The sequence below is a fragment of the Zosterops lateralis genome, assembly GCF_965231275.1.
Source record: "Zosterops lateralis genome assembly, chromosome: 2".
Taxonomy (NCBI): Eukaryota; Metazoa; Chordata; class Aves; order Passeriformes; family Zosteropidae; genus Zosterops; species Zosterops lateralis.
In genome coordinates, this window is record NC_139763.1 from 29626566 (window position 1) to 29638803 (window position 12238).

A 12238-nucleotide genomic window follows, 5' to 3' on the forward strand; every position below is an offset into this window, starting at 1 on the left:
CTATGGGCCTCCCTTGTTTTGGGGTTTGTCCTCCAAGGTCAGCTTCAGATCAGAGCTGGCATGACCAAAGGTGGGATGGTTCTTGGCTAAGAGGTTCCACCCTGACAGCCTCCCCTTCAGTGAACCCCAGTCCTGTGAACCTGCTGCCTTTCCGGCACTTTGACCAGTTATTAACTTAAGCTGTAGCATACTGAAAGTTTTTAAATATTTTCTCCTCATTGTAGTTTACATGCTTTAGTAGAAAAGGAGATGACACCAGATGCTCCCCAACAGGCAGCTCTCTTGTGGCAACATCCCCTGCCCATATTTTCTCTAAGCCAGCACCAACTCCTTTGGTGATGATTCTCTCTGGGGCCTAAACAAAGGCCATTAAAATGAATGGGAAACTTTCTGTTGACATTAATGAACTTTGACTTAGACCTTTAAAATCACAGAGCAAGAGAATGACAGATGCAATGCTAGAAATAGATGGAAATCTTTGCTGTCGTCCAAAACACACTAAGCTTTACTTGAGAGTGTGTACGTATGAGCAGCATGAGGAGTATCGATCCCCTTCATTTACAGCTCTCCAGTGAGTAGAGAAGGAACAGCCCTCCCCAGACAGGAGAAATATTATGTTAGTAATCTAATTTAGCAATATGTGCTTTTGAGAGGCCACTAATAAAAGAAAAATACGAATTCACAAAGCATTTTCTTGACTCTGTAGCTTCAACTGGAATTGCTTCTCAGAGAACTCAGAGAAGGCTAACTTAGGAAAAAAAATTAACCATCGGCAAGGATTCATACAGTGCAAAAATGATAGTTATGTTCCCAATTATTATCTGTTTCTTGATTGAAGTAGAACAGAGAGAATCCATACTAACTCTTATCCCCACTGTTTTAACAGTCTCACAACCTCAGCAACTTAAAAAACAGATAGGCTGTTCCAGGGGGGTAATATTTTCATCTCCCTGTATTTACCTTCATTCGTGAATGCTGGAAATTCTTGTTCAGTGCAGATCCCAAACCTCTTCCTGCCTTGCGTCTTCCATTGTTTGTTCTTGTTCATTCCAGCTTTTACAGTCCACCAGCCCAGGTCAACTGACTCAGTTGAGAACATTGGAAGCCTTGCAGTTCTCATTCCTGGCTAAATTACTTTGCTCTCTCCAAATAATGGATAGACAGCTCACCCTTTGGTGGCCACAGTGCTCCAAAATTTTTCATTTCAACTTTTCTGGACTCTGAAAAAATGTGTTCTTGTCTTGTCTCACATTTCCTCTGCAACTCAGTCTCCAGAATGCCTAGTACAACATACTTTTCTCTGCAATTTCCAAAAAAGTCACGGAATGGAGAATGAGTATTAAAGGAAATTTTAGAGGTTTTTCCTTCTATGCCAGAAATTACTTAAACTGCTGCCTTAAACCAGTATCATATCCTCATTTTCTAGTAATTTATTAAAATAATTTCAAAAGATATGCAAGAAATTGTGGGGAGTAAATTCTTCCCTCTGCCCTTTAGTCAATTCCTCATATATCTATGGAGCAGTGGATTAGTGGTTATTGAAGTCTGATTTTTTTCCTTCTCTAGTTAACTTCCAAAAGTTCTATGTTTGCAATAAAAAAGACCTGGTAGTAGATAGAAGAATGTCTGATTTTTATACTGGCTGAAAGACGTATCAGAGGTGTTTCTTGTATGAAATAAGTGCCGTAAACCAGACAAGTTTAGTTCTGTTTCCAGCATTTTTCCCAGGGACCTTTGCTGGTGTGAGATGTTAAATCTCAGCCATTGTGCTCCTGGGATACATGAGCACAGTCTCCATTGCCTTTTAACCTCACACTAAAACACTTGCAAATGGTGCTATTCCCAACACACAGCACTTTTCCACTGTGCCATGAATTGCAAAGGCACAGCTCATTTTACAAAAGCAGCCACGTACAGGGCAGCTGGAAATCCGGGAGGAGCAGAATGAGTTGGGCTGTATTTAGGCCAGTGGCAGCTTCCAGCAACCTCTCGGCTCCCAGCCCTGGAAGCCAGGCTCCACAAGATGATTCACTGCTGTTTTTCACTGCTCCCTCTTCCCCATTAGGGTCACAAGTAACTTACTTTTTCCAAATGCCACTCTGCTGCGTGCTTCTTCTTTAAATCACTGAGTGGACTGATCAAATAATAATGTGTTAGCCATCATTAAAGAATTGCATTGCAAACTGCGTGTGTGTCTTGTTATATCTTCAGAGTATCGTATCACACAAGTGCTTATGCTTGGAGTTTCCAAGCATTGATTGTTTTTAAAAAAGCAGACTTTTTTTGTTAAGAAAGGTTTTTCAACTGAATACTGAGAAAGAGTTGATGGAATTAATTTCTTAATCTAACAAATTACATCTGTACTTCATTGTTTAACATTCTCCCTAGGGACTGGAGGTCCTAAAAAAACCCCTCAACAACAAATGAAAAAGAATGAAAAAAAGAAATAAAAGTTTGAAGTTTTTTTTTGTTTGAATGTATAATTGTTGTCAGTCAAAATAAGTAATACTCAAGCTGTTGAAATTTTTGTTCTTAAAATCACTCAAATTATTAATTGTGAGGTTTGTGCATTGTTTGAAGTAGTGCACAATTGACACAAAATTTACACCTGAAGTACAGAGTACTTCTAGAGGTTCATTTTATGAAAATAATACAAATAAATTAATATAAATACAATTTTTCCGACAGTGCCATGGCAGATTATGCAGCATCATCATTCAAACTGAATGATAAAGCAGGCTAGCCCATAGATTTGGAAAGGTAAACCTAATTAATCCTAAGATAGATAGTATTCCAATAAATGAAGTATTCAGAATTTAAAAGTAGCAGTAGAAATATTTAACTAAGAGGACGAGAGCCATTATTGAAATGATGTCATACAATCTGGGAGGCATTGTCATGTTCAGTAAATTAGCATGGCCTAACCACAGCAGAAAATTTCCTTGAGCTGCAATAAAGACTAAATGCTTTCAGACTCCCATGATCCTTTGTAGTCATCATTTTAAAGCGCTGCCTTAGTGAGCTAAACCTGTAAAGTTTTCTTTTGAGCGGCTGTGAGTTGATTAGATCTATTTCAGCCTAGTAGTGGTAATAGGCTCCTCTCTGTGAAACTGCTTAGCCTCTGCTCCCCTGGCAGCTGGAGAAACTGGAATTAATCAGGTCTGCTGGGGACTTCTTCAGCATCTCCGCAGGCCAGCGACTCTGGAATCATTTACTACAGAATCTTACTGTCAACTCTTTGTCATTTAGGCTTTTGATTATGCTTGCTTTCTTCAGAAAAAATGGAAATGGGTGACAGATTATCCTAATGCAGAATTTCACTAGTTACTTTTATAGGCATCTATTATCCTCCTTTGTACTGTCCATAAAAAGAATGTAGGTGTGTGCAAAGATTTTTAGGGGCAGAGATATGAAGAATATACTATTGAAATTAACATATTTCTTCTAATTAATGTATGTTTCTTTCTAATGAAAAGACCCTCCCCCCTGAAATGACTGCATATTGTTTTGTCACATGCACAATATATGGATTTCCTTTCTTTTTTCTTAAAAATTGATAGCTGGGGAAAAAATTCTTGAATATAATTACTTACTGTGTTACTGTTCAATAAAACTACTTTCTACTGAATATACTGTAGATGCAGATTGGGGGGTTTTTTTTAACTGTATTAAATATGAGCCTTAGAATAAATGCATATTTACGTAGACTGTTAACTACTCTGAGCTTCAGTGAACAGAAAGTAAACAGTCAACACTGAAAAAAAAAGACAATTAAATCTGCCTTCTTTTCAGCATTTCATCCCACAGATACAGGGTTCTATAGAGTTAGTGTTCTGTAAATAGAGTCAGTGGGCAGTTTGGAGCAGTCCTTAATGAAATCATCATGCCTTTTGACATTTAAAAATTTGGAGATTTATATTACAAACAGTTATTACAAAGAAAAAAATAAAATCCTGCATGATATTCTGAGATACACGCTTTTCATACATGGTATAGGAAAATACTGTTTATGAAATGGCTGAAAATTTGATCAAAACTGATGATTTATAAGAATCTTTTGTTTGATAAATTTATGTGCATTTAATAACATGAAGACGTGTATGAGCATTTGTTTGACTAGTGTCCAGTGGACTCCCTAAGGAGTCTGGCAAAAAATATTTTTCCACAAAACATGGAATGAACAAATTGTTCCTTTTTAAATACTTTTCTTTTTTTTCCCTTTTTTTAATTTTATTTATTTATTTATTTATTTTCATTTCTGTTCAAGTTCATTGTAGAGAGCAGGTTTAAACATGTTACCTTAATAGGGTAAATATATTAAAATTTTATAACTATGTTTAACATTCTTTTTTAAAAAAAGATTGGCATTAATGGAAAAAAATCTATATTAAATATTGAATGATTGACAAAATCATAATACTGTTCCATTATTAGCATTTTGAATAATTCTGTAAATTACAGAAATGGGCAACAGCCTCACTTAGTTTGCTTCCAAACAGAAGAAGCCTCTCTATATACGTTCCTTAGTAGGCTTGGTAACTGCAGGAAGTTTGTACTCTAGAACTATTCAAAACACATCTACATCCTATATATCACTTAGACTTCTCATTTGTTTTTTTTGCCTATATCTGGTTTACCAGTGAACTGGCATAAAAACCCAGAAGTTTAATTTTCTTTTGCTGAAAGATAAAATAAAATAAAATAAAATAAACTGACCTCAGAGGATGAGCTGCATAGTCAGCTAATTTCAATCAACTAGATCTCTTCCTCTAGTTTTCTGCTGCAATGAAAGGCTCTGGCTAGAAGTCATTGAAAAACTGAATGTCACTGTTAGGCTTCCAGGTTTGTTTTTGTAGAGACTGGTATCATCATCACTTTGCCCCATGTTGTGCTGCCTTGTTTAACACCTCACAGCCATGGCTGTTTGGCAGCCCCTTCCTTCCAGACGAGCAGGTGAGTCCTCTAAAGATCATCTTCTCATAACATGCCCCTTGTACCTATCCTGAGCCTCTTGCTATCAGGCACTCATGAAAATCCCAGTCTTTGTTCCCCTCATATTCATGTGTCCTGGCTCTCTGTTCAATGCAATAGGGCTCACAAGGCTGGAGCAGTTTGGCATTGTCTCTTCCACAATAAGGTGGAGGATTGGAAAAACTGATGTAACTGATGTGACCCACTAATTTAGCCATTTAACACGGAGTAGCACATCACCCAGAAAGCACAGGATCCTTATGCTGCACAGAGCCTTCCTCACACCTTTGGAGGGAAAGAACTCCAACTTAATCTACAAATAACTAAAAAACCTTAATGCAGATAAATTGTGGCTTTTTGTTGTTTAAATTGGGAGAATTATCCAAAAATCTTGAGTTTTACTTGCTAATAAATAATCCAAGTCTGAAAAATTACGGAGGGTTAAACACACTAAATAGATCGAGTTTATTCTGTTAATGCCAATGTTCATGTTCTCTTTCTTTATGGAATACTTGCCCTTCTTTTATCCTTAGACTGCTATGGTCATTTGTCAATGACAATTTGTTGAATTTGGATGTGCTCCTCTTTTCAAGAAAAGACTTCAGATTAGATCTGTACATATACTGAGGCAGCTAACCTTGGGAAGTGTCCACTGACATCACCATTCTTAGCTAATTGCGGATGTTCAGGACTCAAGTGGTAAATATTTAACAAGGGGACTTTCTCTCTCCTCAGTACGACTCCCAGGTTCTTCAGACACTGCATTATTTTGAACATGATTCAATGTATTTTAACCAAGATCTGTCAAAGTCTGTGATGCAGGTGTTCAAACTAGGTTTCAAATCCTATCAAAGTTTATTTGACAAACAAGTGCTATCAAGCTGGTACTTCCAAATAGAAAGCATTACAGCTTCTTCTATCCTGCTAACAAGCTACCTCTCTGTCTACTTTTCCATGCAACTTTTTTAGAGCAAAGCTATACATTGCCATATAAACGTTTTAGGATAAAGCTGGTTTTAAAATCTTGCTGCTGGAATTACCTCTGTTATGGCAGAATCTCACTGGGTGAAAGGGAGAAGTGGTTTTAAGTTTCAGAAGAGAGGTTCAGGTAAACATATAGTGGTACTCTGAAGACTTTTCTGGCTGCTGCATTTTCCAGTTTGGGGCTTCCAAGTTTTCTCTCTTCATCTTTTGCGGCTACTTGAAATTTCAAAGAACTGTATGTCTTGTCCTGTCCCCATTTCTTTTGTGTCTTTGTCTTTCCAAACTCTTTTACCTTGAAATTTTAAACAAATCCTTTATTTTCCATTTTATTGTTTTTGTGGTTTCAGAAAATTTATTTTATTTATGTTCCCTCCAGAACTTACTCTTCCATTTACTTTTGTCAGGGGCTGATAAGCTATGAGCTACTTGCAAACCTCTGTTTTGTTTATCCTGACTTCTTGCCTATCACAACCTTTTAGACTCACTGGATCTCCAGAAGGACAGAGGAAAGCAAGTATATTGTAAGCTTGAAGAAAAACCTAGGCATCATCCAGGGTTCAGGTTTTCACTATGGAGCTCTATGTAGCATCAAACTCCATCTTTTATCTTCTGAAATTTTGCTGTTATAATGCTGAGAATGCACAATTGCAATAATTCTTTTATCATAGTTTTAAATAATATAACACAGTGATAAATGCATTTCATTCTTTGGCCTCTTGAGCAACAGCAACAATTTTCCATTCTTTTTGTTCCACTAGCATGTATATGGCCAATCATATAGCTCCTGCAAGTCTGTTTTTTTTTTTTTGGTTTTTTTTTTTTTTTTTTTTTTTAATTGGTAATTTTTATTAAGTAGATACAGTAGAAAAATAGAGATGTTGGAGTTTTCAAATTAAAAAGAAGCAATTAAGAAGGGTGAGACATATGAACTGAATTGCTCTAAATGAACTAGGAGAGGTGCAAATCAGTCATTATAAAAATGATATAATTTTAGGTCTTAGGTTAAGTTCTGTGAACTGTTTAATGTTATAATTGGCTGCTGCCAAAATCATCAAGTTGAATGAAGCTCTAAGTTTAAAATGTCATAAACTCTCAGCATAAAGATTTATATAACACAGGTATCTGACCTACCACCACATGGCAGGAGGTATTTGTTAAGACTTATTTGACTCTTGCAAAGTGGAAAAGAAAAGGACTAGAGAAAGAAAACATACATCTTCTGGACAATATCAAAACATCATGAATCTAGTCTGATATCTGAGCAGTGAATTCAGAAAGCTCTGATAAACATAGTTGTTTCTTATTAAAAAATAAGATTTGATACTTCAAGTGGAAAATTTGTGTGTTTATTATGACGAATGAAGGTGGTTAATGTCAAATCTCAACAGTGTATACTTAGCAAGACTGTAGTGGAAAATTTCATAAACTATGTATATACACTTTCTGAGGTTTTGCAGGCATTCAATGGCTCTAACCCATACACATCTTCCCTATTTCTTTACACCAATGACCAAAACCAAAGTTGCACTTGATTAGTCTGCATACCATAACACAGGGTCAGAGAATGGTACCATTTACCATTTACATAAAGCCATGTTGCATGGGGTGTTGCAGTGAATTCAGGGAGCCAGGATAATGGGTGGTAGAAACCACCTTGCAAAATGAATCAGGAGATAACCACTTCTGCAAGGAAAGCCATATACCTTGGTGATGCTTACAAAAATTTGCAAGCAAACCTATGCAAAAAGATGCAAGCAACATTCTTTGCTTCTTGCTTCATAGTTTTAAAAAAGGCTGTAAGTAGAGCACATAGAAGATACTTAGTATATCTAACTATTCTTCCATATTAACACGTGTAAAGAGGAATTTCTCATGTCTGCAATCTATCTGCATGTTTGTGGCTTCTTTGCTATAGTGGAACTTTTATGAAACAACAGAGAAGTGGAATGAGGAAAGATCGATAAAAAGTTTGAAGTTTCATGGCCAGCAAAGCTGCCTACTCATAATTTACAATATAATGATACCTAAGGCAGTTATTCTATTGAGGACTAGTCCTGTCCTGCAGCTCATACTTAAATACCTGAAGCTTCATACAGACCTAGGTAGCGAAGTATTTTCCCATTTCTAACCAGCAACTTATAACAACTTATCAGCCTCCATGTTTTTACTCTTTTCAAATAAGATATCTACTTCTCAATGTATTTTTTTCTAAATAAACAAGACTCAGAGAATTAGCAGATGCCACAACTGGGTAAAAGTGCATCTCTTCTGCAATTTTTAAAGCATTCAGATTCCCTTACAGTTTTGTAGCATCGAGAATATTGTCTCACTATAAAACATGATTTGCCTAATGCCTGTGACCAGAGCATGGTTAATAGGAAATGTCTGCTCTCTGCTTGCACTGAATTGAGAGGTGGAGGCTCACAGAGAAGTCCTTCTGCAGTCTCTGCTTGTAAAGCAGACAAAAAACTTCAAACTCCCCAGAACACACCACTGTTCACAAGCTTGCCAAATCCTTTCTGTTTGCTTTCAGGCATAAGAAGACAGAGTTATTTTGATAGGATGTAGGGTTCTGACGACTGGCATGCAAATGTTCATAACAACTGTCCCACTTTGCTCCAATTCTTGTTTATTACTTATTCTTTTCAGTATCAGTAAATCCCTTCAAGGCTTCTGTTATTATTGAAGAGGATCCCACCTGGGAATGTTTAGGTCCTTTAGTAATAGCCTTAGGCCCAAATCTAATGTCTACTGAAAAAGGATTCACTGCTTAAAGGAAATACTGATGACAATTCGTTAGGGCATCATAAAAAAATCTGTTTCAACTTAGAAAAAAAGCTGCTAGATATGTGAACAAATATTGTAGGTTAGCACTTACTGTATACAGACTGCAGGATACACATAGAGATGTTCTGTAGTCCAACTTTGCTTGAAATGTTTGTAAAGCCCTTAAAAAAAAAAAAAAAAAAAGTAAAAGAAAAGAAAAAAGAAAAGGAGTTTATAATATTTTAAACTATAATATAAATCTACTGATCTGCTATTAATACAGTTCCTGGGCTGTCTGAGGTTTGAGACACACATGTGTAATTCTTCAATGGAATTCTGTGTGTTATCTGGAAGGTCTCTCATTGCTGCTGCATCAATGCAAACCAGACTACACCCAGGCGAACAAAGGAAATTTAACTTTCATAAGTTGGTTTTAAAAATGCATTTACTTTGACTGCATTGAAAGAATCTAAAAAAAGATGAAAAGCATCTCTAGCATGCCCAAAACATCTGTTTTCATATTTTGAGACCAAAAGGAAATTGCATGAAGACTAAAATCTTGTTTTGATTTATATTATTATTGGAGGGCTGAGAAGCTGCCAGTCATAAAATAAAATTTTATGATGATAAATAAATAAGGAAAACAATCTGACAAAACATGTTGTGGAACAAAGCTCCATTTCAAGTTTAATTAACTGATAACAATGTTTATGATAGAAGAACTGTGCCACCAATTATACAGCTAGTAAATGCATGCTACCAAAGTGAACACTGGCCTATAAAAGCCTGGCTAAAAAGGTTTCTCCTGCAGCAAAATACTTCCAAACACAAAAGAGAAGGTATTCTCTATGTAGTAAATCATGCAGCAATTAAGACCCTCTTTGAAGATGTTTATTAGTCTTTATAGATTGTATGACAATTGCTCTGCTTCAATCGCACATTGTAAATTGTTACAACAATAGTAGTTCCTGCTTTCTAATATACCTACTGATGGTGCCTGGAGAAGCTGACAGTTTAGAAATTGTTACAGGAAAGATATATCTGTGGGGAGACAAGTAAAAAATAAATGTTTTCTGCTCTGCAGCACTTTGCCTTTTTCCAAAACCTTGTATGCAATCGTAACAAAGTGTTCCAGCAAGAAGATTATTTTAGAAACGTGAAGATCAGCTGCGTTCTGCAGGGAGAAGTGATCCTTAATCATACATGTAAGAGTTCAGCTGCTTTTCTGGTAACAGAGGCTTGCATTTAAAATTGCTACATACTTCTAGCCCTTGTGGTTTAAAGACACTGGGATCACAGCCATGATATGCAGTACAAATCTTTAACTTTCAGTTTATGCTATACTATAATTTGCCAGTTACTATATAAAATGCAACATACAAAATACAAGATTTTGTATTATAGATATTATGAATCACTTGCTAAAATAATGCTGACATTTCTGTGGATATGTTAAAAAACTTGGCTCTTTTTCTGAGACAACTCCTTTTTCAACTTCTGTAATAATAAACCACATTTAGGAAGTCCTGAATTCAGATATCTGAAGGAACAGTACATTAACTATTCTGATCACATGCCTCATCACAGCTTTTCACCCCATTAACTGTAACTGAGCAGTGAACTGTTGGCCAGACTGCAACCCCAATGCAAGTTCTTGTCCCTTCCTAACTCCCTTCCTGCCTGCTGTTCAGCTTAAACCAAAACTCTGTCAGAAAACAAACAAACAAAACCCCTCATTCAAATTGTGTGTTAAAAAAATTAGGAAGGAAATCTTCAAAATGTTTCCCAAAAGAAAACTTATAGTGGATTTTGCATATATTGACAGCGAGGGTTTTCAAACTGAACGGAAAGATCTCCTTTGTCAAAGTCAATGCTTAACAATACAGCAAGCATTCAAAGAAAGTAAAAAAAAAATTGCTGTAAAAAACTTCTGTGATTTTACTTTTACATACATTTACTGCAAGGCATGGAAAGAAAAGATCAAAAGCATTCAGAAGAGTATTTGCTGCTTTAGTAATAAGCCAAAAATACTTGGAATTTATATTTTCCTAACTTCTTTGTTGATCCACGTGCAATAATTCTTCCCTTGTCTGCACTTTGCTATTTGTTTCTTTACCTGTCTTGTTTCCTCTTCTATTCCGCTTGAAATATGATAGTCTTCTCTGTCCTCTAGTTTGGGACTGTTTTTTATTTCTTAGGTGCATGTAAAGCTCTCACTTTTTTCACCAGTCAAAATGAGACTGGGGAAGCTATGTTTCTTGTGATTTCTTCTAAATACACATGCAAGCAGCTTAACATCCTCTCTCCAGTCCTGGAGGGAATTACTTCTGGCATGTTTAAATTCATTATCTTGAATCTTAATCAGCTGATGGAAAAAAAATTAGTTTCATCAGCTGATGAAGGCCCAGAGTAATGAGTCAAAACATCCTGATCAAGACTCCCAGCTGCACTGAATGGGGCTCTACAAGTTTTGCTAACCCTCACTGCATTCTTACAATTAATTAATAAATTCCTCTCTTCTTTGCACCCATCAGAAATAAACAACTACAGGATATTAGATCATATGAAAGATTATTGTCTCCTTCAGTCATTTGGTGTCTTACTCCTGTAAGTCTTCAGAACAGGTTTTACAAACCTTAATGTGCTTAACTTCTTGAAACCAAAATGAGAAAGGATGTTGTTGACTTTGAAATGCAACGCAATCATTGCAGTGGCCATAAGGATAGTTTAAATATATTAATGCTTTAACTGACTGAAACTTCCCAGTAAAGTTTACCGTTTCAGGCATCACATTTTACATCAGGAAAACAAGGAAAGAAAATATTTTCATCCCCAAATGGATTTGCATGTAAGGCCTACATAATTAAATTGAGAACGTTTACCTGCTAAAATAGAAAAGTAAAAATAACTTGCACACAAAATTTTAAGAAATGTACAAAAAAATGAAATTTAAAAAAGGATGAATATTTTTCCTATTCTACCATAATAACTGTAGGTGTTCCATATAAATATAGTAAATAAACAAGTTTAACGCAACTATTTGTCTTTAAATCAACTATTCCATCAAGCTGGTACACAAACATCGGGGGGAAAGAGCTTAAAGCCCTCAGATCCCATTTGATTCCGTGTTGCTACCCTGTGTCCAAATAGCCATGTTCTCCCTTCTTTCTCTTGGAGTCACAGCTATGTGGCAATTGGTACAGTAATCACACCATACAGTTATCCCTGCATTAGTGACCTCCAGACTGCATTACTGCAACTCAGACCTCAGAAATTAAGCCATATGGCTGGAAAAAGCTCCACATGAGGGAAAATATGACAGAATATCTGCTTAATGAAGCAAATTGCCACATTTATCCACTTCAAAGTCTCCATCTTGATATTTAAACCACTCAATGTGATATGAAATCTCTGTGTCTCTACCTATAGGATCATCTTCGTCTACATGGCTATGATGTCCTTATCACTTTGAAACCATGAAACTGCAGGAGGGAAGGAGGAAATATGAAGTGGAATA

The 12238-nt window shown here is 36.1% G+C and overlaps 1 protein-coding gene across 1 annotated transcript in view; it reads right to left on the minus strand.

The window, feature by feature from the left end:
• The window catches only part of LOC310906158 (uncharacterized protein), a gene marked incomplete at its 3' end in the record, with an annotated part of 170238 nt that overhangs the window by 30920 nt on the left and 127080 nt on the right, over window positions 1-12238 (minus strand). Inside the window, exon 4 of the mRNA XM_083855220.1 lies at window positions 8834-8903. Coding sequence (XP_083711346.1) covers window positions 8834-8903 — 70 coding nt within the window. The remainder of the gene's footprint in view (window positions 1-8833; window positions 8904-12238) is intronic.